Source organism: Bactrocera neohumeralis, chromosome 5 (assembly GCF_024586455.1).
Source record: "Bactrocera neohumeralis isolate Rockhampton chromosome 5, APGP_CSIRO_Bneo_wtdbg2-racon-allhic-juicebox.fasta_v2, whole genome shotgun sequence".
Taxonomy (NCBI): Eukaryota; Metazoa; Arthropoda; class Insecta; order Diptera; family Tephritidae; genus Bactrocera; species Bactrocera neohumeralis.
This window is the reverse complement of record NC_065922.1, coordinates 40,974,943-41,002,928: the sequence shown is the minus strand read 5'-3', so window position 1 is coordinate 41,002,928 and position 27,986 is coordinate 40,974,943. Positions and strand designations below refer to the sequence as shown.

Here is a 27,986-nt window from a genome sequence, read left to right as displayed (position 1 = left end):
AGATCTATTTGAGCCTACTTTTTAAAAATTTTTTGCCCACAGATGCCCCATGTTACTGCGATCCCCAGTGCGAAATTACAGTTCTATATCTTAATTTAGTGCTTAGTGATGGCACTTTATAAGTTTTGGGTTAATAACTTTTTGTGTGCTGTTGTGGAAATTGTGTTAAATTTTGTGTGATAAACACTATTGACTATCGAAGATGGCGAATCTAAGTTAGTCTTTGGAAAACTTGGAAAAAACCGACGTTTAGCGGTGGTACAAAATGTTTTCAGAGGGTCGAGATTATGTGAACTATGTATGCAGAGCGTTCCGGATTAATGAATGAAGAAAATAGTATTGGCCAATCGTCGAATAACCATTCCGCTTACTACTTATAATAGTAGGAAAAGTACCGTTAGAGAAAAATTGTTTTTATAGAATTGTTAGAGTTACCATAGAGCTTAAAAATAACATCATTCGTTTCTGGAACGGGAACACATTTTTTCAGTATTTCACAGAAGTATAATGTTATTATAGCAATGAAACAGAGTGTATACATTTTTTTGCATTATAAATTATATTTTGCGGACACAAGTGCGGTTGGTAGAAATAGGTCACATTGATCGGTTAGTAGTTTCAGTATTAACACAGTCAGAAGTCTCCCTATCGATAATATTGGGAATAGGGGAAGGCATATTCGGCCTAAATTATTCACTTGTATGTGGCATGTATGAGCTGTGGTAATTTTTGGACTATTACATATTTTCTGCACTAAACTATAGTATATCTAATATTATACTACAGTATATGTAAAACTTCACCTAAAGATGAATGGAGCAATTTTTCCACTCCGGCACCTTTGAGTCCTTCCCACTTCTTCTTTGCTGTAATATTTGATACTCCTGCCGTATTTATTTAGTATAACATGTTTTCGATTAAGGAAATTTTGTGAGCGTGGTAGTAGTCCGGTCCCACTCATCTCCCATATCAACATTCCGATAGTCCCAAGAAACAAAGTTTTATCAAGTCATCTAAATTATTAATATATTTAATTCTTATACGGGCAGTCAGACGTACAGACTGAAATCCAAACCACCACCTTTTCTAAATTCCATATTTATTTTTACGTCGAGTTGTGAAGAATACATACATACTATACATACATACATTTCCGTCATGATGATGACGAATAAAATGTTGGCAATCAAATATAATTTTGATTTAAAATCGTATTCGTAAAAAGCTTTTACTTGTTGCGAACAGCTTGCCAATATAAAATGACTGAACTTTCACCTCTTTCATTATTAATTAAAAGTTGTATTTCAGAATCGCATAAATTAAAAAAATATGGCATTTCAACGCGTCAGAAATATTGCTTGCCAGCATACCTACATGCATATACGTACATATGTATGTATATTTACTTTTATATATTTTTCATAGTCATAAGTCATTACTTTTTTAAAGAGAAGGTACACATACCTAAACATTTGATCTGTATGTCAATGTATGAATATAGAAGCCAAGCGAACAGCTATATTTTTAAGTACAATAATAAAACTTTATAGCAATATGGTATAGTGATTTAATAAATACTATGGATTTAATTAACTTTACTGCGAGTGTCCAAAATGTTAAGATCCATCATAAAATAGCGTTGATCGCTCACATTTGGCGCTACCAAGAGTGGCATGTGTTTGCCGTTAGTGAAACACAAAAATCATACAAAACGAAAGAAAGCACCGATTGTGACTTGCAACGAATGACAATGACACTGCGAACTTCATCAGCAGGCGAAGCGGAGAAACGCCTACGAAAAGGATTACTTGTTAGAATAATGGCGCCCCTGCAGTCGCCAATGAAAATAATTTCCGTTGACAAGATTTGATTTGGCGACACGGGGCTCTTGTTATTTACAGCTTATTGTTTTAGGAGGTGTTATTGTTGGCTAATTTATGATACAAGTTATTATTAATATGTCATCGAAATTAGCATAAATTTTCAAAATCGGACATTTTGTCACTTGTGGCGTTAGCTTGTTTACCTTATCGCTTAATGCCATCAGTACTTCATAGGGTAATTGATGGTATTTTTAACTAAGCCTTAAGATTCAAGTGAATGCGTCAGCAGCGATACATTGGAGTGAAAAGATTGTCAGTATATTGTTTATTTAATTTTATAAAAATACTAAAACAGCTTCGCCACTGAAGGACTTTTCCAACTTAGAAAAAATTGAAATATCTCCGTTCAAATGCTTGTCAAAACAATGACAAAATACATGCGTGACGTTCGCGTGTTTGTATCCACCGTAAGCTCACCAACTAGATTGCGGTTGACACTTTAATGCTTATGTAATTAATAAAATAATGCAGTGGACAAGCACTACAAGATTGTAGAAAATCGCTTTCGTGCAAAATAAAATTATGTGAAACCAAAAAAAACTTGAGTGATGTCTACTAAAAAAATAAACCAGAATACATACAAAGTAGGGCGGTGCCCGGTCAGTTCAGTACGAAACTCGAAGAAAGAACTTTTTACTCTTTTAACTCCTGTCCTTCATTAACAAATTCAGAATTGTCGTATTTTTCTATAATTCTGTGTGATATTATTTTGTCAGAGGTAACTGAAGTTATCGTCACCTATGAAAAACATAGAAGTGTAACGTATATAACCTATAGATAACATCAACATCTTGAGTTATTAGTAATAAAAACGGTAAAATGGATAAACGCAACAAATACAATTCTTTATGAATCTATTGGTGTATAATTTTAAAGAATAATATATCCTGTTGGTATAACGACCAGATATACTTATTTCTAAGCTATGCTCGAAAATAAATATTTATATTTTGATTGAAATATAATACTGTAAAAAAAAAAAAAACAAGAAAAAAATTTAACTTCCTTTGCACCGACCCTATAATACTCGCTTCAGAAAACAAAAGATACCTTACAAAAACTTGATATTGATCGTTCAGTTTGTATGACAGCTATGTATATGCTATAATGATTCAATCTATCTGGTCAATTTCGGAGTTGCATTTTGAAACTTAAGTCTTAAATTGTTGTATACTTTTTCTACAAGGGTAAAACATAATAAAGCTTGTTACAAATTGTCTGCAGACAAAGTGCGATTCTCTAATGCTTGTGTTTTCTAATTTTTTTTTTAATTTCTTACACTAAAAGCAGTTTCAGTCACACTTGAAGCATCTAGAATTTGTCGAAAATAATTATTTTCTATTAACATTTTATTTGTAATGTTTTTGTTTAGAAGGTTTCAAGCGACAGAAAACTTTGTCGATGTTGATGGCAGATTTGCAGCACAACTTGCAGCCGATCCGTATAGTTTAATTTTTAAATGCATATTTTACGGTTTGAGCGACTACGAGTTGCTCAAGCAATTTTTTAAAAGATTGCTATTAAGTGTATTCTCCGGACAAACTTGAGGTAATCAAAAATGGATCATTGCCAGCTATACCAGGATTTGAAAAGCATCACATTTTCCTCGGAACTGTAATTTCACAAAGAGAATTAGGGTAACAAGGGGAACCTGGGCTGAAAAATTTGAGAAAATGGGCGTGTTTAATGTACACATCTCTTAAACAACTGCAGCTACAATGGCAAAACTCTCTTAGGACAATTTCTATAAGAACTATTACCAACAGTGCAAACGGTACTGTTAAAACTATTTAAAGTGCGATAAATCAATAACTAGATACGCTAGAGACAGTAAACTCGAGAGGGTATGAGAGGGCTTTAAAGTAGTCGGTTGTTCAAATCCAACTTACCGAAAAAACTGTTCAAGCTCCTAAGTGCCCAGTACCTATAGTTGACTTTTACCCCAAAAATCGTTCAATTTGTGAGATATATAATTAAAATGCAGGGTAATAATCTTTTCCTGACAATGTCTGTTGGTTAAAAATTGGTTGAATCGTGTCAATACTTAGCTCCCATATACCTAATAAAACGATTTCGAACTTCCGGATAACTTTAGACCGATTATATCGGCCAACATGTGAGTTATCTCTATGAAAATGAGAGAGTGTGTTTTACTACTGATAACAGTGTGTCTAAATTGGATAAAATTGGGCGAGAACTTCACCTAACCCTCATATACCAAACATATAACATCCTGGTGACTTTATTCGATACGATTAGTGATGGTATGTGAGATACCTTTATGAATAACAGGAAACATTTAATGAGTATGTAGCATTTTAGGAAAATATAGTATTGGCAAAAATAGATAAAAATGGGTCGACACTTCCTTCAACTCTTCTATGAGTACTACATACTTTCGTATACGTATTTTCGTGTTTTAGTAAACCTTATGTCGAATATGTGGGCCACCAAAACGTAATTTAAGAAGCGGTGAGGTTGACTGTTCAAATAAAGCTAGACTCTCTCCTGGAAGAGAGTTTTCCATTATTTTTGAGTTTTTTGGTTATGAGGTGAACTTGAGACCTATATCTAATAAAACACTTGTCTATGTAACTCTTCCGTCAATTATTATATCAACAATTACTGTTGTTAGCAGGACATATTCACTATCACTTTTTAAAATCTACGGAGCCTGGCTTACTTTTTCTATAATATATTTTCCCACTGTAACTGTAACAGTTGTTTAAAAATCTAAAGTTCTTACTTATATTATTACTTTATAATATCCCAAATATTGAGATTTGCCAAAATAATGTACACATTTTTGTTATCATCACACTTGACTAACTGAAATATTCTAACTTCGCGCTATTATTTTGAAGGAAAATTTGTTGTAAAATCAATCTAGAAGATTGAAATCATTATCGGCATGTTTTTGTAGTTAACTTACAAGAAATTTAGAAGAAGTTTTAACAGACTTCTTTCCAATATATTTACAATTAACTATTAAGCAATGAAATCGTTTTGGAAATCCTTTTCGGATTTTAGAAGTTGCATCAAGTTTATGAGAAGCGCATTTTCAGTTAGTATATCTGATTTATGCAGCATTATTACGTCTACTTAACAATATAATATAGTTGTATATTATTGTTACCAAATATTTCTACTACTGATACACGAGTGAATTAGTTAGAATTTTAGCAATTAGTGCTATTCATCGTTTTAAGGCGAAACAAGTGGACCAAGTTTAATCAATATATGGTATTAATGCAAATTTCCTCTATCTGTAGTTCGAATTCTGGCTGTACTGCGCTAAATGGTTCACATTATTTTTTTAATCTATTTCAGGTTATTAAAAATTCAAAGAATGTACAGACTCTCCCAAAATTAATGCAAGTTGAAAATTTGCCACCATTTATATAATAAAGTGTTGACAACTTTAAAAAATGAACAAAAACAAGTCGACTTAATTTTATAGATTGTACTTCACACTAAATAAAAAACCTTTGAATCCTTGACAATTAGCGTGTTTTTTTGTATGAAAAGAAATCATTTCACTCTTATTGGAAAACAGGTACAATAGATAATTCTGTAATAAATAGGTTCTTTAAGTAAATTATATCCCGGATAATGTCAAAAAATAGTCCAAATTATCCTAAAGTGGATCTGAAATAAAACGCGGAGAGAAGTTCCACTTTACTTGTAGAAGTGCATATTTATGTTATTAAAGTACAAATTTTGAATTATTTTGAATATTTTAAATTAATCATTTTGTTTTTCCTCTTTCCCATTTCAGGCGATTTTATTTTACACACCAAGATGGCTGTGGAAATCTTGGGAAGGTGGCAAAATTCATGCACTTATCATGGACTTAGATATAGGAATTTGTTCCGAAGCCGAGAAAAAACAAAAAAAGAAATTACTATTAGATTACTTATGGGAAAATCTAAGGTTAGTGCTTTATTTACGATTGAAAAACAGTTTTCACGTGGGAGCGAATATTTACTGTTTGGTTTATTCATTAAATAAACAAATAAAATATTTAAAATTAGTTCTAAATTCCAAGAGGAAATGCTTTGCAGGTGTGTAAGTTCATATACAGGGACTGTCTCGCACATAATTATTCACTATATTTTGTGCCATATGAAAGCGATTTATTTATTAATCGAAATATACCTCTACTTATGTGTTTACTTTGTTTGTTTTTTAATTAGGTATCACAACTGGTGGGCTTACAGATACTACGTGTGCGAATTACTGGCACTCATAAATGTGATAGGTAAGTACGCAAGCAGTAATTTATAATTAGCTTATTGAAAGTTTCCTCGGATAGGTAGGGTCGAGAATTTATGTTCCCATGTGGTATACTCTCAGTTAGGAATTTTGGAAATTTACATTTATCCACTAGTCCTTAAATAAATACAAGTATAGAAGAGCTATGTTCTGTGTAACTCACGATTTTATACTTTCGCAATTTGCGCAATTCAAGGGTGGTGAAATATTTGCAGATGCTGACAAAACTGTTTATTAAAAGTCTTGTGACTGGATTTTAGGATTTTGCGAGACTGCGAATATTTAGTTTCTTATTTACTTATATTATATTCCTTCAATTCACTAAGTTTCATTACTACATATGCGATTTAAACTCAAACCAAATTTAGTATATCGGTTATGTGAGGAAAAATTCAATAAGAGAATCAGAATTCAATACATGTACCAGGTTGTTCAATAAGTTTTGTCGTTTGGTAAGAAAAACACAATTTTATGATTCAAAATACACTCTATTATTCAGTATAATCTCCCTGAACATTAATAGAGTTGCTCCAACGATCGTCCAATCTGTGGATCGCATTCCTGAAGTGAGAATCCGGAAGGTCTGCAAAATATGTTTCAACATCCGTTATGACCACTTCATTTGATGAAAAACGCTTGCCACGCATAAATTTTTTGAGTTCTGGAAACAAATGAAAGTCGTTGGGGGTCAAATCTGGTGAATCCGGTGAATGCTCCAACAATTCGAACTTTAATTCATGGATTTTAGCCATTGTCAAAATGCTTTTGTGACACGGTACATTGTTATGTATTATTTTTTGCTTCCCAACCGGGTCTCTTTTCACGAATTCTTTCCTTCAACTGGTCCAAAAGGTTGCAATAATATTCAGAACTAATTGTTTAACGAGCTTGCAAGTAATCCACAAACAAAATATCACTCGCATCCCAAAAAACTGATTCCATAACCCTCTTGACCGATTTCCGAACATGAACTCATTTCGAAGAAGAACAACCAGGTTCACACCATCTTTAGTCTCTTGATTTCATCAGGATCATGGTCATTCATAGTGATGAATCGACGCACAAAATCCACTTTATCCTTTTTAAAACGCTCCAAATGTTGCTGAGAAAGTCGCATTCGAATGTGTTTTTGTTCTATTGTTAGCGAATGCGGCACCCATTGTACACACAGCTTTCTAAAACCCAAAATTTCACTTAAAATATAGCTTACATTGCCTAATGAGACGTGCGGTGCCTCTACTAAATTTCTCTCAGTCTATCGACTACCAACACCATACCTTATATTTTGGCTATGAATTCTGGTGTTGAAGCGTTTTTTGGACGTCCTTCACGTGGATCGTCTTCAAGGCTTGTACGACCACGTTTAAATTCAGCAACCCATATTTCTACTGTTCTAATTGTAGGTGAACAATCATTATACACTTTTAACATTCGATCGTAAATTTAATTTGGTGCTCCACCTACCAAAAATAAAAATTTTATCGCTGCACGATATGCAATTTTTTCCATTGTAAGGAAATACTGTGGCACGGTGACACTAAATCGACGCCCTCTCTTATCGAACGACATAACTTATTGAACAACCTAATTTTTAGTACAAGAAATATATGATCTGAGGTAATTTGTGCACCGTTTTTACCCATTTTCGCCTACTACGGTCAGACAGTTAGCATATGTAAGTATGTACATTAGAACAAGTCGATGTTTACATGTTGCAAGTTGCTATTGACTTTAGTAATTTTGTCCACCTAACGGTTGTTTGTGCCAAAAAAAAATAATCGAATTTTTGGGGTTCGTATACATATACATATATAAATGATTAGGAAGAAAAGACGAGTTGAAATCCGAGTAACTGTCCGTTTGTGCAAGCGATAGCTTGAGTAAAAATTAAGATTTCCTACTGAAATTGAATTCCTTGGAAAAAAGTTAAGGCGAATTTGCTACGCTTACGAAACGCCATTAATCAAAAAAGTATGTGGAATAAGCACTAATTTGAGATACAAAACTGTAATTTGGCATAGAAAATTGCAGTAGTAATGGGTACTTGTGGGCAATATATTTTGAGAAAAAGTAACCAATTCACTTAAGCACCCCAACCGACACTTTAAAAGGGATGAAATCTGGCGATAACCCCGCCCAATCCCCATATAACGGTTCTGTTTAAAATTATTAAAAGTGCGTAAACATTAAATTTTACACCTAGAATAATGTAATAAAAATTTATAGGAGTCGGAGTCAAAATTGTATAATAGGCGTGGCACCGCCTCTTCCGATCTCGATCAAGCACCATCAAATGTGTCTCGATGCTTTGTCCGTTGAAATCAAGCCCCCAGACACCGAATATGTGGATCAAAATTCCAATTGCGGATTTTGTGTTTTGTAGAACTATACGACAATGCATACCATATTATAAATAGCTTACAGTAGCAGTTTGGTATTAATGTTTCACCAGGTTGTAGAAGTTCCTGATATACCACACTTTTCCGATCTCACCAAACACATGTTATTGCCTTTTTACCAAATAAATCTGTTTTGCAATCGATTTTGATTGTTTTCCCGGATTAACCCACGATTTTCTCATTTAAGGATTCTTAAATTAAATCAATTTATCGTCGACAGTGACAATTCGATGCAAAACTGATTTTCTTTCGTGTATTTGAAGCAAACATGCATAAATGTTTTTTTGAAACCAACTTTTGCATGTTGCTTCTGATAGAGCATGATATATGTACATATGCCTCGTTTACTGCTTTTAAATCTTAAATTCATCATTTTCCGAAAAAATCGACATTTCCAAAACAATGCGTTTCATTTGTTTGTTCAATGTAACTTAATGTTGCTGAATATGTTTGACAGTCCTGTATTTAAACAGAAAAAAAACAATCACATACAAATGTCCTCAGCATTGTCTCAGATCTATTTCCCCATTTTATTATAAAAAGGAAAGTACTAAATTTGCTGAATATGCTCCTCTCAAGCGTGCTATGCGTGAGTTTAACTCGATTTCCGATAAAGTTCTTCTTGATTTTTCTCACTCTAGGGTATCCTTCATTAATACCCTCAATTCTGTTTTTTAGTTTAAGTTATCTACTTGTGTAATTGTAATTTAATTATTTCAGAATTCAAATTTGAATCCTAATCGCCAAATCAAATTGAAAGGTGAATTTTTAATTTATACTTCGCGAGTTTTTCGAATCGGCAATTTTTTTTATGTATGTTGGTTGTACTGTTAGTGACATCTATGGTAAATTTCACGTCAAAATATTCATTAGTATTTGAGATACGCGTCGTTTTGTGGGGCTTTAAAAATGAATTCTTCGATTTTTACTATGTCTAAATTTATTGAACAAAGAAGTGCGATAATGCACCATCTCATATTGCATTGGTTATTCGTGATCATTTCGCCACATTTTCAACTAATATCGTACCGCAACCACCGCATTCGCCTGATTTACCTTCGCGTAACTTCACACACATGACCACTCCGAGGACAACGTTTTAACTCAAATGAGGATATAAAAGCTGAATTGAAGAACGATTTGATGGCCAAAACGATGTACAATTTTTCCGAGTGCTATGATGACTGGAAAATTCGTAGGCATAAGTATATTGCAGCGGGAGAGGATTACTTTGAAGGAGATGAAATGGAAAAAAAATCACCTTTCAATTTGATCACAGTAGTATTTACACAGTGTTGAATATTAATTGCAAATTTTCAGAGATAAAGAAGTGTTGAAACAGATAATAAAATTAATCTAGAAATCGTCAGTATGAATCAATTAAATTTCAATTGAAGTTGTTGCACTACATAGACTACTTGTCTTCATAACATAAATTAGATCTACTAGAGAATTTAGTACATGAAATTAATTAAACCATGAGCATCTTTTCACCATATGTGTTTTCATCAGGTAATGATTTCAGAGAATTTATATCGTAAATGAACTTGATTCTACCACCCACTGCTGCAAAATCACGGAGTATTTTTCCAGAACTATTTTTTTTGTTTCTGCTCAACCCTTTTAATTAATTATAGCGTTGCCGAGTTTCTTAATCCGCAAATATTTATTGATAATAATAATGGTAGGGAAATAGAATGTAGTAATAAACATATATTACATTTGTAGTATATGGTATACATATGAATAAGTATAAACATCAATTCGCTAATAATTATAATGTTTTACATTTCTTTAATTCACAGGTCAAATGTTTCTTATGAATCGATTTTTCGATGGCGAATTTTTGCAATTTGGCTGGAAGGTTATAAAATATATGGAGGACGATCAAGAAGATCGAATGGATCCCATGATCTACATATTCCCTAGAATGACCAAATGTACATTTTTTAAATACGGTTCAAGCGGGGAGGTATGTAACTACAATACAACACACTGGTTTATATTTAAATCTTCATTTCCATTTTACATCAGAAAACACGAAACAAATTATCATACATACATATTTATTTTGAATATTCAAGTATACACATAGAAAAATGTCGAAAACATAAAACTTCTTTTATAATTTTTACTTTCATAATAATCTCTTTTAACGATCTGCAGTAAACGACATCATGTAATGATCCCGTCAAAATCAAAACCTTTCTTCCATGAATTTTAGAAAATTTATATCAGCATATTTTGCACAACCTCTCCATAATTTGGTTCTTTATGGTTACCTAGAAAAAATTCGACTATCAACGCAAAACTTTTTTACGATTCACTTTCCAAAACTGTTATTACCTTGAAATTTTTCATATTTTCGGTAAGCAGCTTGAGAGTGGGGATCACGTGATTTTTGTTTTGAATGCACGAAAAACGTGTGCAGAATAATGACTGGAAAAATGAATTTTATTCCTGACACATGATGATGACGAGCACATTCAATACACTCATGAAGAAGTTCTTAAACTGGATATTTAAAAACATCAACATTTGCTAAGATATTCAGAATAACAAAGGTTATAATTTTGTAGAGCTGTGCAATTCATTGCTTAGATCGTTAAACTAGATTTGAGAAAATGATGAAATTGCAATAACCGAATTTGAGTTATTTAAAGAATTATTATGTATTAAATAAGTATTTGTCCTTCCGTCCGTATGTCTGTATATATACGAACTAGCCTCTCAGTTTTTGATATATCTTTTCTCACAAAGAAGCTGCTAATTTTTCGGAACTGCCGATACCGGACAACTATTGCATATAGATCATAACCTGACCCATTAAACTTTTGTCTTTGTACGAAAAACTTTGACAAGTTTTTTCAAAAAATTTAAGACAAATTATTAAGGAAGGCATCCTTACAAACTCCGAAGAAATTGTTCAGATCTTATGTCACACAAACTAACCGATTGAACTCATAACGTATATAAAACTTTTTTTATTTAGCAAAATATCTTCTCGAAATTGGGCACGTATTTTTGGCAAAGCCATAACTAGACTCTCTAAAATACCATATATGTATGTAGCTGTATAATCAATATATAGATGTATATTTGTATACCCTTTTATAATATAAAAAATTGCTTCGATGCAGCCGCAGTTAAAGTTTTGATTTTTTTGGAATTACTTTTGAGTTCCATAGTATGTGCACAGTCAATATACAAAAAGCAATATCCAGTAATATTTATTTCATAAAAATACAAAATTTATGACAGGCATTCCGTTTGAACAACTGGTATGGTTTGTTCGATTCGTTGCTCTTAAACGCTTGACATATTATTCGAAAGCTGGAAAATAAGTTAAGGGGCTATACCAGTGTGACACTTTCACATTTTTTTTGTTCTGTTTTTTCGTTAGTTTATATTTCCAAAAATATTCTGTGAAATCAGCAAAGTCGTATCTTAAATAGTTTTTGGCTGGTAGCGTTCTAAAGACCGATCGCTCGCAGATACAAACATATATAAGTGAACTTTAAACACGTTTTTCTCGAAACGACATTTTTCAAAATTGCTGACATCATAACTCAACAAGAAGTTAACCAATCGACTTCAAGTTAAAACTGAGTATTTACCAAACAATGACTACGATCAAAACTACGCCATTTTGTTAATTTTTAATATTTTTCAAAGATCGTAGGTCATGGTATAGGAAATATTTTTAAGTTTAATAAACCTTTTGAATTTTTTTGTTTCAGCTACTATTTTCGGACGGAAGCATGTCAGTAGTTGGGGCAATTTTTTTTTTGTCACCACCGAATATAGCTCATTACTCCGTTATTTGTCAATATTTTTGTAAAAAAAAATCTAAAAATATAGCTGAAAATATACCTTATAACGTTCAAAGAAGTTCGAAACATTCAACAGACTACTTTCGTTTCAAAAAATTCACGAAAGTTGCCTAATTTTTCATGCGTTACACTGGTATAACCCCAATGGTACCAATTAATTGGACTATTTCTCTCAACAAACCAAACACGAAATTTGTATACCGTTACCACACTTAGTTTTACAAAACAAAAATAATTTTAAATTCAATCAGAAGCAATGAAATCGCAATCATGTAAATAAGCTATTATATACGTATATAAAAAATTGAATTGTACTAAAGAATATAAGCTATAAAGTTTGATATATAGACAGGCACAGTTTATGAAGTAAATATGCCTACTTATGTGCATTCAATATTATGACATTAAACACAAGTCTTGGAAAGTTTATTTTAATGTCTGGGTTGTTTTTGAGGGGTAGCACTTCCAAGAGGGACAGCAAGCGGTCAAACCAGCTGTTAAAGTAAGCACATGTGTCCAACGTTCAATATATAATACTTTGGAAAACGTTTAGAAATCATAAAAATTATTTTGAAATTTCGTGTTCTGCGAGGCACATTTCTGCCTTAAAGGGGCGTAAATAACTAAACTTGCATGGCATTTGCAGCGCAAAAATTTAGAAGAGACTGTCATCCGGACAAATTTACAATCGTGGGTAATTTCTATGTCGAAGGCATATTGGCCTCCACTTTTTAACATAGAAGATGGCATCAACTTTACAGACAATGATCCGCAACACTTTGGTTCATTACGTTAATGCCAAGCGCCTTCAGTCGGGCAGATCAATAAGCGTGAAACTATCAAATTTAGTGCCATATTAAGAACTGAGCGCTCTAATTGCTCACTATTTTTTACTGAAAATATGAGAAAACAATTACCTGTGCTTATACAACTTTGTAAACCAATGAAGTGTGTGATGGGACAATATGAACTTTAAAACACTTATCCGCGTTAATCCAGAATTTTATTCAAACACTTATTGCAATAAAATTTATCATTTTAAGTTTCATTTGAACTTATTTTATCGGTTCTATAACTTTAAAACTCTCTAAGTGTGAAAACATTACTTTTGTACAAAAAACTACATATAATGATTTCTCTTTTCAGGTGGAGAAACACGACGCCATTTGCATACTGCCATTAAATGTTGTTAATGAGAAAATATACATTTTCCTTTGGTTTTGGTTCATACTTTTAACGTTTCTAACACTGTTAACGTTAATATACAGGGTGGTAATTATATTTTCACCACGCATGAGGGTGTACTTGTTTCGTATGCGATTTAGGTAAGCACAAACCTAGACATACACTCGTAAAAATCTATATTCTTTATACGCAAATTCAAATTAAATTAATTTTAATAATTTTGTTTATTTTAATTTTAGGTTAGTGCGTCGAGACGCTATTGAAATAATCGTTCGTCGGTCGAAGATGGGCGATTGGTTTTTATTATATTTATTAGGTGAAAATATAGATACGGTTATATTTCGTGATGTTGTACAGGATTTAGCCAATCGTTTAGGACATAACCAACACCATAGGGTGCCTGGACTGAAAGGTGAAATACAGGATGCATGATATTGGGAGTATTAGAAAGTATACAAAATGCAATTTGTCGTCTCAATATAACCGTCACTATCACAAATAATAATATCAACACCAAAACCGCTTTAGTAACAGCAGCAGTAGCACCGGCTTCCAAAAATTCTCACCAATGCAAAACTAATAAAAATAAAAACAACAGAAAAACTCCAAAAAAAGCGAAACCACATTAACGCCATCAGTTTCACCGGCATTTAATATAATCCGCTATAAAAACAAATTCTAAGAAATAAATATAAAAAGCAGAATGCTTTCATAATAGACGATATTAGTATAAACCAAAAGTCAAATAGTGTGTGACAGCGACGAATTGTTTATACATATATGTGTGCGAATGTGTGTAAACTAAACAATTAAGCGTAGCATATGTTAGGAATAGCAAATAAGCGTGTTCAAGCAGACGATCTCACCTACATTCGTAAATCATCGAGACGCATCCAAATATTCATAGCTTGTCATGTTATACGTATATTAACAACCGAAAAGTACTACGACTGAGACGACACCCGCGAAAGATTGCATTATTGTAAAGAGCCAACAAGGACAAGTAGCAGTCAGCCAGCCTACCAGCCAGCAAAGGGCCGCGTTTACTTCACCAATAACAGGCAAAATCAGCATCCTCACAACTACATGCATCACATCACATTACATCGCATCGATACATTCACATGTAGCTCGAAATTCAAAGCTTTGCAGTGGTGTACTTGTCGACGGCAACGAAGGAAGGAAGGAAGAAAGGAAGTGAGGAGAGCTCTCATCTTTTATATAAAACTCTACCAAAAGAAACCAACCAAAAAAATCTATCATAGCGCCGACAGCACACCAACTTACACCAATACTTGCATATATATGTATTTTATATAAAATAAAGAAAAATAAAAAAAATATTAATTCCAATATCATAAGCTGAAATAATTAGCATAACAACGACAACAAGATTAGTGTAATTCATTTCATAGTTAATCAGGAGTACTGTACGACACACGCATACATACAAACCAGTTGAAACGAAAAACAAAAACAAAAACAAATAACGAGTAAACGTATTGTAATTATACAAAATCATATGAAAGTTTTATGAAATATGCAGAATAGCCATGATAACTCATCAACTAAATATCTATACATACAAGTACATAACACATAAACAACTACAACAACTCAGATATAAGCAAAAATAATCATCAAAGCATACATACATACGAACATACATACATAAATACATACATATATAGCGCGCCTCATTAAATAACCGAGAAAAGTAGCATTTAATCTGAAGACATACTCGTGCGTCTGTACATGAGAGCATTCATGCATACATTGCAATAAGCAAATACAAATAGTAAATAAACGAATAACTTTTTAATTAAATTTAAAATTAAAATTATTATATAAAGTATGAATGAACTTAAAAACGAGATGAGACAAGATTATATCATTATGAAATAGTTACGTCAGTGCGACGTAAATTACCGTTAAGAAATAGTTAGTGAAACCAAATACACTGCATATTTATATATAAGTATATAATATATAATACTTAAGTTCAGTCTTACTTAGGTTGGTGCATTAACATACACAAGTGCAGATATTATAGTGAAGACAAGGCGATAATGAGCTGTTTTCACAGTACATACTTACATATATAAACAAAGCAGTGGAAAGTGTTTGCAATTTATGAACCACAAGCAAGTAAACTTTTCAAGTATGAGTGAAAATTTAAGGCAAAAGGTAGCAAATAAATAATTAATTGCGTAAATTACTGAAACAATAGTAAGCAGTATGAAGGCACTTTCATACTCATATTCATATACCAATTTTTAAGAATCGAAACTTATATTAAAACGAAACGAAGTGAGCGGGGTATATGTGCATATGTGTGTATTATTGCAGATGTGTATATGCGGAAGTGCGTCTGGGCATATGCCATGTGGGTTATATATAATTTTGTAAATACTAAAAACCAATATTTCATATGCAATGTAAGCAAACCAAGCGCACATTTGCATACATACATGTGTATGTATATATGTATATGAAGACATACGTACACAAATTTGTGGTTATATTACCAACTAAATGCTCGGGTTAAATGCAAAGCTATTATTTTGAATCGGTCACAGTAAGCTCTACATAGGTTTGTCGCTCGTCAGTGCATACATACATCCATTACCAAGCCATTCGTATATTACATAGTTTTCAAGTATCCGTCCAAATAATATGGTTCGTACACATCAGACATGCTAATTCATAAATACAATTGATTGTGGTAGCATCCGTTAGTTAGCAATTTCCTATAGATATGTATGTATATTGAAGCAGATTTTGAATTGGGAACGCAAATGACACTCGTACTGCCCACTTTTTATTAAGCAACAAATTGCATTGTAAACAAAACAATAAATTTTATAATGATTACAAATAAACTCATACACTTGTAAGTTACAACAATAATGGCATGTCAACAATTTTGGCTTAATTAATATGTATATGTAACTATAAACGATTGACGTTATATTGATTTTCGAAACTGCACACTCCTTAGTGCCATTTAAATGTGCTGAATTTCAAATTTTCCAAAAAAAGTTGATATATTTTTCCAATATCTTTCAAAAAACAACATTCCGGCCGAAGGTTCAACTTATTTTGATCTTTCTACAACGTTGCCCGCTCGCAATGTTCAAATGTACAGTTACCTGTGCGTTTTTCTGATTCGACGGGAAAGCAAAGCTCACATGAGGACTTAATAGCATAGCTATACCTGTCCGTATAGACATAAAAAATGGATTAATATGCTGATTTACTTATACTAATTAGAAAACCTTTAGTAGTTTGCGGAGAGACTTGACTTTCCACTTGAATGTTTGTGAAAAGCATTTATATTTATTTAATTGAGTATATAATTCTGCGTCTATATGCCGGCAATTTATAGAGTTTAGAGTTTTTGCAGTCAAACTACCACCTATGTGAATAGTTTTTCAAAGCTCAACGGTCAATATAAAGCTGGACTTAGTAGTAGTAATTAAATTTTCGAGCCGCTAGACATATCCTTCAGACTATACTTTTCTTCTGAGTTCTCATGCGATTGTTTCTACCAAATGCCAAACATATTACGAACTTAATGTATTTATGCAGGGTTGCTACAATATTATCAAAAAATATTAATAAATGATTTTTTTTAGGGTTATAAATAATATGTGACATTTCAAAAAAATTAAAAACCAGAGCCAAATATTATTATTTCTATACAAAAATAAAAACATATCTTAGAGATCATCCATGCGTTTTTAGATCGCATCTACTTCCCCAATTACATATACATACGTGTAAATATTATATTAAGATTCTCTGACTTATTATAGCGAAGTACTTGTAACTAGACTACAGATGAAATTACACTGCCAGAATAATCAAAACATAAGATCCATATATTCAACAACCATACGGGTATGAAGCAATAGTTTGTGGCAAACACAAGTCTCTTGCCCGCATATTTTACACGTGTCACATACAGAGAAACAGACACTGGCCATTGAAGTATCCAAAATTCAAAAAGAGAATCATAAAAGGTAATATAGCCACAAATGATAAATCGCATTGAATTAATTCACATAATATACCAAGCGTACATACATACATATGCACATAAATTCGAAAATTAAAGTAAATTCAAAACAAACACGCGGTGCTAGTAAGATAAATAATACTTTTACTAATAAAAACAATAAATGCTGTAAAGTTATGAATAAAATATATGTAAATTTAAGCAATAGAAACGAATTGAACAATTGAACTATATCATTATATTAAATAAGTAATGCTAACAAATTACATATACGAAATAATTACGATTAAGTAAGTACAACTTAGGAAAAGATTAAATTAGGTAATTAAAATGATATTTCTAAAAAAAAACTAGTGTATGATCAAACTGAAATCATGCGTAAATTATAGCATACTGTGAGTATTAATAAAGTTAGCAATAGATTTGTTCCTGGACAAATTTTCACATTTGTATGCGAAAGTAAAAATTGAAAAAAAAAACGTATAAACTAAAAAACGCAAAAAATAGCTCATAGATTTTTAATTAATAAAAAGTAATCTTTATACTTTCATGTAAGAGATACATAGTTTTTGTACATACATACATATGTATAAATAAAAGAATATGCAATATATTTTAAGCCTGCATAGAATTCACATTATTGGGCGTAGTTATTAGTTACTTGTAAAATTGAACGTATTCGTGACCCTTGGGGCGCTTTTGTACCAAAGGACTCACACATTTTTGAGCAAATATATTCAACTTAATTCAATGCAGCAACAATTTCCATAGCAAAAGAAAATTTTACATACCTACGAGGGCATAATTTTCCAAACGCAGAACTAGCCATTTATTAGTTGAGTGTGACTGCTACTAACGACATAAATTTGTATATTTTTCCAAATTCGGTTGAACATTTATAATTAAGCATCGATTGGCATCTCTTTTCATACATTAGGTACGGAGTCAAACTAAAGATTTTTCATAATATAACGAATATAAGTAGGTGGTGAAAGCCCATAGATGTTAGATAGAAATTGCTATATTACATTAATTTCTTTTATGTATTTAAATTAGTGCTTCATAGTTGCAATAAAAGCTGGTCATGTTAGAGATATTAACAAGTATTTAAGAGCTCAATAATATGCGATGCTTAATTGCATTACTGTATCGGTAACAGAATTATTCAGACTCGATTAGCCAAAATAGCTGTACAAGTTAATAATTTAATATACACATACATATTTATAAATATAACGTATAAAAGCAAACATTTTGTAAAACTTATTATAGCTATTATAAAGTAGCCTAAATCAACGAAAATTCGAGGGTACTTACACATCGGAAGCTTTATTTTCAAAGTTTTCAAAGCTTATGATTTCGACACGAGCAAATTAAGATTAAATATATACTATACATATACACACAATATATATAATATTGGAGAAATTCTTTTAATTCGAAAGCAAAGTAAATTGGTTAGTCAAACTCGATATTTCAAAATAAATTTGTATTTTTTAATTTATTTTGCCTAATGCTTCTTTGTGTTATTATGTAACTTATATTTAAAGGCTTCTCCACATTGACCCTCTATTTTGTAGAAGTTTGAAAGATATGACATGAAATCGGAGCTCATAGAGCGATCAATCGATCAAACGACTGGTATAAACGCAGCGAACTGGCATAATTTAACGGTCATTTAACTGTAACAATTTTACCAATTTAACTATGCAGTTTTGAAAGAATCGAATATAATAGCTTTGGTTCGCTCAAATGTTAAATTTCAAACAAGAGGCAGCTCAGACATAGTAAGAGAATCGAATCTGATATTTTTCGATATATAAATAGTAAGCTGGCGCAACCAGAGTTAGAAGTGTTCGAGATAAGCTGATTTATATGTTACAAGCGGACACTGACGTGTGCTGTTATTAAATACCAGGTCGACTCTTTTGGTTTGAAAGTAACACATGATTTCAATGTCAACCACCCAACCACTAATGTATTTATATAAGGGATGAACTGAGACCGATGTAGAATTGTCTGAAGTTATTTATTAATTCTAAATTATTTTTTATTATTATTATTATTTTTTCACTGATATACCAAGCTCATTGGTCTACTGTCCTAAATACTTTATTTATTAAATATGCTCTAACTTCTTTTTTCACTGACATTCTGAAAACATTGGTCTACTGGTCTGAAGACAAATCATTAAGGTCAATAAGAGGATGGTTGATTTCTTTCAAATAATTATGTTGTTTTTTTGTGTATTGTAGAGTCGCAATCGTTGTTCGTTTTCTGCAGCCTCGAATTTTTAACATTGCAAGAAGTGGTACTTGTATTAAAACCTTCGGAATATTTATCCGTTTTAGTAATCTTTCTAAAAATACTTTAGCAACAAGAAAGTAGTTCACTGAATAATTAGACTCCTCGTTTTGAACACTTGAACTTAATAATATTTATTTAAAAACTACTAACTGGTGGCGGACTTGCAGAATAGGGCTGAAAGATCGAGAAGATTGCAGGAAATGTTTAGAGCAGGTTACCAGGGAAATAATATTTTGTGTCCCGCATTAACAAGACTACGCTGTAAGCATCTGCGGTCTCCACGGTATGATAGACTGGTGAAGGTATCGATAATGAGGGCGCAGAGTCTGTTAAAATTCGCATCAAGCGCAGGCATCCTAAAGGATGACTACTTCTTTTGGACCTAGGAACTGAACTCCATCTGGTACCGCAAACGACCAAAACTGAACCATGCGTGGCTTATTAGCCTACCAGTTTCACCTAACCTAGTAAAAACTTTAGTTACTTAGGGTAGTTGTCTTAATATTCGATTAACATTAACGTAACGATTAACGTGGGGAAAACAGTTCACCGAACTTGCTGTGTTTCAAAGTAATATTTGCGCCTGAACGCCGTTTATGCAGCTGATTTTTTTTAGATTTAACTGCTGACAGCTGTCATTTCATGTTCTGACTTGAAACTAAAAAAGAAGACTTTTGGTAAAGTTCATCAGAACTTAGATGAGAGATGATTGTTAACCAGATATCGAGTAAACTATTTTTCTTGACACAAAATTTCTGATTAAGAGCTTTATCTCATATTGAGGAAACGGTTCTTAGTCTGTTATCCGCTCGCATTCATATTCATGAATGTAAAAAATGTGTTACTATATTGCTTTTAAACAAAATCATTTCAAATTAGTAAAAATGCCTACCACAAACTTAAAGCCAAAATTGATTTGTTTCTCAATTCCCCTACTGTTTATGTTTGTGGAATGAATTTTATTTTGTTATTTAAATAAACAGCAAAAAATTGGAGATTGTCTTTTATGTCATGATATCAGTCATAAATTTATTATAAAATAATATAAAAGAATTCATCCCATAACACACAATGAACGGAATTTACTTAACGGGTTACAACGCACTGCAGTGTCAAATTAAAACATTGAAAAAGGAAAATTCTTATTTTGGCATTTTACTTTCTACAGTTAACGTGTAATACCTTTTTAAAGGCATTTGAAATAAAATGTGTGAAGTTGACTGGATGCTTCCTGTTACTGGTGTGGCTCAATGTTAGAAAAAATAATTTTCGTTGACTTTGGATCGAAATTCCAATATCTCGATCATTTTTTGTACCAAACTTTGCGATTTTTCTTTTTGACATATGAAGAAAAATTTTATTTTCTGGACGAAAAATACGCACAATTGCAGAACTTAGCAAGCGCCATTACGCCTTGCCTTACATAATTTTGTTTAATAACTACTTTCTGGATTTCAAGTAATATAAATTTAATATATTATATTTCCAGTGCTGTCGCAGAGTGGTAAAGTAATTGAAAAAAGAGTGTTTTAATTTGTATACTTGTTCTGAGTATAGTGCGCTTCGTTCTAATCGGAAGTAGAAGACAGCCACTTTTCCATCTAATAAAATATGTATTATTTTTCTCCTTAATTAATTTTGTGGATTTTAATAGGAAATTATTTATTTTACTGACATTTGGTGCAAAGTGGTGCAATCAGTTAGTTGACGGCTATAAATATGTATGCCACGTACAGAATTATTTGCTGTTAATTTTGTTGTGACTCTTAGATTTACCATCAAAAGTATAATAAAACTAAATCATTTAAAGTTTATTACAGCTATTATTATTTAATGTATAGAAATATTATTAATTTGTGTTGGGAATCATAAGTTGATGTCAAAAAAAAAAAGCATAAAATCTTGTACAAGCTACTAATTGCAATATTTCAGTAATGTAACACAGTAATTTACGCCAATATCAGTTCAATACAAGAAACTTTGAAATTTAACATAAAAATTTAATTTGTAAGATTTTCTCAATATTTAAATATCTAAGGATGAAGTTCATTAACAAATTGTAGAAAACTGCCACTCATATAAATACAATAGTTGTAGTTCATTTACTTAGTTAAACAATTATCACTTAGATCAATTAAACATTATAACCAGCATAATTATCGCACTTTAATTAAACCACAAAATAGCGAGTAACTAGGAAATGTGTTTTTGTATATGCTTAAGTTTTAGAAATTTAGAAGACAATAATTAGAAAGAAAGTATGCCCTATGCTATAGCGCAATGTATTTTCACATTTTTACCTTAACAATATATGAATATATATGTATGTATAGCGTGAATTAGTATACTTTTAGGCGCATCTGTTGGTATTAGATCTTGCTTTACATAGTTGCACTAATGCGTATTCTTTTAGTGTTGCCTTAGTAAAGAAATATTTCTCTGCTACTTATATTGCAAATGCAACGCTGTGCTTGAAAAATAAGACTAAAAGCATATAATGAGCCAGTTTCACCTTTCTAAAAATAATTCTGAAGCAGACACAAGATGGTGAACCTTCACTGGCTCTGGATATTCTCTGCTTAAAGAAAATTTAACATATGTAGTTATATTAATGATATACGCCATAACTGCATTTGTAAGAACATATGTATGTACAAATTCAATTGTAGATTGAGGTAAGAATGGCACTTATAAGGGGATGTGTGACAGCAGCTATGAATGTCTTATCTAAAAAGAAATTTTGTCTTATTAATTTCAATATAAATATTAATTATTTGCAATAGCAACGTTTTGTACTGTTCTATTTCACTTCAAATTCATATTTTTTTGCCTGTAAAAAACTATTTAGGTGGGCAAAAATTTTATTGTGAATAGTTTTGTACAAAACCACAGCGCTTCTTATTCTCAAATAATACTTATTCAAATTTGGAGAGTATATATAAAAAATTTGATTTTTCTAATTCCGAATTCTAACACAGCTTTGATGTATGCTATTTGTGGACTTCTTGTCGTAGATCAATTTAAGATTTTAGGTGCGTTATAATGCAGTATTAATGCAAAATGCCACTGCTTATGCATATATCGACGTATTACTAGAATATATGTATGTGTATATAACAATACATGATTTCTTATTGTCCATGGTCCAGCCAGCTTTAATTTGATGGATTGTGCGTGAAATATTTTCACAAAGCATTCACATTCATTTTGGTTGATTTAAATGAATTTTGTGGCTAGTCGGTTGTTTTCCTCTACATTACCTCTAATAATGTCATAAAAGAAACAACTTCACTATGTTTTTAGAATATGTGCTTATAAGCGAACATTTGCGCTAGATTTCTAAGCTAAATTTCAACTGAATAAGATAACAAAAATGTTACATATATAAACGTATGTGCAAAGCAATAAAATTAGTCACTTAATTTTTTCTATCCTCTCTAAGTCACACTCCTCGCAAGCAATACGCACTTTATATTAAAAAATCGGATTCAATAATTTTTTTATTCCTTGGAATACTAATAAAATTGCCTTATATTCAAAATAATAATAATAAAATTCAAAATAAAATAATTATACATTATATTGTAATATAAAAGCAACCCTATTGAAATCTTTAGCAATAAATTGTAATAAATAATTAGGATATTATATACTATTAGATGCAAAGTTATAAACTTACTTAGGTCAAACACATGTACAAAGTGTATATATCTATTTTATTTAGTAAATAATTACCTAATATATAAATTAATAGTATATAAATTAAAGCATATGGTATTCAAATATAGCATAGCACACACATATATTCTTACATTCTATTTTGTAAAATTCAGTAAATTATTTACACATTATTTACTTTTCATTTCTCAGTACGTCCACATTGAATCACTTCTTTGAATACCGAAAAAACAGTTTAAAAATTTTAATAAGCTAAACAACACACTGTAAAGTAATTGCGTAAATAATTTCAAAAACAAATTCGCCAATTGCCTTCAACTAGAAGAATTTCGATCTAAAACCATATACAAAGCAAAAGCGATATACATAATAAAAATAAATAAAATAAAATCAAATAAAGAAGGGCAGATGATAAATACAGCATGCAGAAAATATTAAATCAATAACTAAGTGAGAATCCAAACTAAAACAAAACCAAAAACAAAAACAAAAAAATTAAAATATAATATATTACAAAAATAACTTAAACCTATCAGTAACTAATTGCAGCAGCGCGACAACTGCTCTCGGAAATACGAACAAAATTTACAGAAACAAAATATACACATATACATGCATATATACAAATTGAAATAAATAATAAAATAGAAAGATAGCAATGCAAAAGTTTACGTAAGCAAACAAATTATTAGACTTTAGCATAAACAGCAACAACCACAAAAGAGAACTGAAGTAATTGCAGAGATTTTATTGCCATATTTGAATTATATAATAAGCGGTAAAACAAGATAATATAGACTAATATACATATATAGTATATATACAATATACATACATATACACACATATGCGAGTATATATAGATGACGCGAAACTTTGAAACAGAAAAAACCGAAAACTTACTCGATTATTTTATCTACATACATGAGATTACTTATAAGCAAGAACAATAAACAGAATCATACGCATACAAGTAAATAAACCGTTACTTACATATTTAAATGTATCATTAATTGAAACAACTAACGAAATAATTAATACATAATCATGAACAGAACCAATTAAGTGAAACAAAAAGTGAGGAAAAGAAGTCGATTTCATGCGCAGGAATTTATATCAATTACGAATATAGCAAGAGCAAAAGAGTATTTACATAGGAAAATACGCAAAAGCAAGCTTCGAAAATGCCAAGTTTTGTAATTAGAGGCAGAGCGCGAAAGAAAGACGAATTTAGTCCAACTGCATAGTTTCAATGTCCATCATATATTACTTATAAAGTTATAGAAGCAACATTATTTAATGTACATATTTTGCTTGTTGCAGCGGCTGCGCTAGAAGCAACCAAATATTCAGTTTGCATTCAGAACTTATTTACCATTAGAGTGCATTTCATGTGTTTAATATCACTTCGAAAAGCTTCGAAAAATGTACATCCAAAAGCAATATGTATACTGTATATGAAACGTCAGATTTTGCCTTAACTGTGTTAAAGGGCTGCAGAATTCGTTATAGAAATAATGTTTTTCAAAAGATTCTCTCTCAGTAGTCAAAGTGCAATACTGCCACGTTTCCACAAGACACGATTATATAGAATATCAAACGAAGCACCAGTTTATTAATTAAACTGTAATCACCGACATGTAACCTCATTCGGAAAAACTTGTTCGAGTTATTTTATTTTCCCAAGCATTTAATTTGATAATAATCAAACTTTCAAATCCTAATTTCTAAACGGAGATTGAAAGCAAATATCTAAGATTTCTTAGGAAAAGTCTTGACAAGTACAAGTTGTGGCTGCTGCGCTAAGCTTCTGTTTGGAAATGAAAATAAGTTGAATAAATAGTTTTTTTTTCTGACAAGCTTATCCTTAAGTCTTCAGACTTATTGTTTTTGCCTTCAGAATCCCCAAAACATCTGTTTCTTGCCATTTACATGTGTTTGACAAACCAATATATATTTTCACAGAAAACTTACTCCAGAAGCTGATTTTTAATTGTGAGAATGCGTTAGGTTTTCGGTAATGAATTCGAAAGATTTCAGCTGATAAACTGAAATATTATCTGTATGATTCCGTATTGATTCGATGGTTCAGATTTCTTCTCAATTTTCTAATGTACTCGTAAGAAAATAACAATGACTCGCACGCAGAATTTACATGCCTTAACGAAAATGTTGTTAAAGTTTGAAGAAAGTACTTCGGCTTGAGCAAGGAAATGACTATTTAAGGTTATAAGCAAAAAATCTATCTGTCAGACGCTACTAATTCGTTATTGAAATTTCACTTGAGTTTTTGACAATGAACATGATAACATATTTCGCCATAATTGTAAAAGAATTATAAATTACAAAAGCAAACCTTAAGAATATCTTTATTTCTTAATTCTTCGTGTGAAAACTAAATTAAAATAATTTTTTAGTGTAAAATTAACTGCAAACTGGCATGAACTCACCAGCTTCAGTAGCTCTATAAAGTCCTCACTTTTTGTTTGTACTCTATCGTCTGCTATCAGATTTGATTCTATCGCACAAATACTATAAGTTGCAAAATAAATAAATATAAAGAAGTAGTTTCGCTTTAGTCTTTTACATTTTGTTAGTAAATCCGCTTAAACTATTATTGTTAAACATACATAAATATTATATTTTAGAGTATGTCCATACTTGAGTATATAAGTAAAGTTCGACAATTCACTAAAGCGAGTCCTCCGAAATTACTTCAGAGAGAGCCGTTGTCAAACAAATACCTTCCAAGTAGATTCTTTTCGTACGCTTATATTTTGACTTGTTCTTATGTAATTATAGAAATATTAGGAAATTTTAAACAGTGACATAAATTATTAAGCTTATAGATGAAATTAGGGATTATACTGGATTTTAGGAAGCATTTTAAATTACTCACAGTTAGTGGTTATGATTTTGTTCATAATAAATGCGAGCATGGTTAATAAAGCTTTAATTTGAAAAGCTGTAGTGAAACAAAAAAATAAAAACCAAAAGAAAAAAGAAAAAAGAGAGATGAAGCAAAAGATATTGCAATAAAGAAGTATTGAATGACGCGAAATAATGTACGATCATTTGAGTTGAGCGTTTAATGCATATTCAAACATACATTTTTACATTCATAAGGAAAATTTGATTAAAATGCTAACAAATAAGAACCAAATTATGTGGCAATGCAAGTATCGAGAGTTTTACCAATATTTACGTATTATATACATAGCAACCCTCGAGCTGAAATCTTAAAACGAAAAAAAAATATAATGCGGAGCTGCTAGAATTGAAAGGAATATTTCTGTGAAATATTTATTACAATAATTTATACATACATATTAGCATATACAATAACACTTGCGTACATAGAGTTATGTAAATTGTAGGCGCGCAGACACAATTTATTGAGTAGTAATTTTAATGAAAATCTGAAATCTGAGTCAACATCATGCAGACAAATCGTACATAAGTATGAACAAAATGGGGATTATCTGGCTCATATTGGTGAAATTTATGCGTGTCATGTGAAATTTAATTTGAGTGCAAAATCAATTGCAGTATATTGCAATAACATTAAGCAATTTATCAGACAACAAATAATAAGTATAATACTACCTAATTTATAATATCGAAAAACAAAACAAAAAGACGAATATGTATTTAAAATGGAGGCATATTTAAGAATTGCCGACGGGAAGGTAGCCTGTTGAATATCACATCTTCATTTTCAGGATTATGTAATCGTATTACGAAATGTAGTCAATATACTTACGCATAATTATAATTATTACTATTAACATTATCAAACACATAAGTAAAACCTAAAAAGCAAATCGACATCATTATAACAATAAATAGAAGTAGAAGATTTACAGTTCAGTCAGAACAAAAAAGAAAATCTCACCTTACGAAGGTGAACTTGAAAAACGAAATATTGAAAAAAGGAGCACATGCAATTCTTAAAAATATATGGGGAAACCGACGTGTGAAAATGAAAAGAAAAGAAAAGTAAAGTGAAATTATTATAGAAAATCTTACTAACGAAAGAATTTAATTAAATAAAACTGTAAATAATACTCATGCACGCATAATATACATTTAGTTATTTAATATTATTAACGATATGATTAATAATATTGTATAAAGACCTAAAAACATATATAAAGAAATACAAAAACAATATAAGATTAACATGAAATTTCTTAAGGTAACAGTAATATATTGAAATATTATTATTAAATTATGATATAAAATAATATTATACGATATTAAGTAAATGATGAGAACGAATTGACAACGTTGTATGATTTTGATCAGAAAGTACATAAATAATAAAATTTTTTCGATTTGTTAAAAAATATACATACAAAAGCTGTCTTCTTTCTTCTTACAAAATGGAATATAGTTTATAAAC

General features: G+C 31.0%; 1 protein-coding gene across 4 annotated transcripts in view; it reads left to right on the top strand.

The window, feature by feature from the left end:
* LOC126759978 (innexin shaking-B) overlaps positions 1 to 26,591 on the top strand; it is a 338,675-nt gene extending 312,084 nt beyond the window's left edge. For all 4 annotated transcript variants that reach the window (XM_050475278.1, XM_050475277.1, XM_050475280.1 and 1 more), the window contains 5 exons: positions 5,662 to 5,816; positions 6,080 to 6,144; positions 10,363 to 10,529; positions 13,537 to 13,715; positions 13,815 to 26,591. In XM_050475278.1, coding sequence (XP_050331235.1) covers positions 5,662 to 5,816; positions 6,080 to 6,144; positions 10,363 to 10,529; positions 13,537 to 13,715; positions 13,815 to 14,007 — 759 coding nt within the window. In that variant the 3' untranslated portion in view covers positions 14,008 to 26,591. The remainder of the gene's footprint in view (positions 1 to 5,661; positions 5,817 to 6,079; positions 6,145 to 10,362; positions 10,530 to 13,536; positions 13,716 to 13,814) is intronic.
* Positions 26,592 to 27,986: the final 1,395 nt, after the last annotated feature.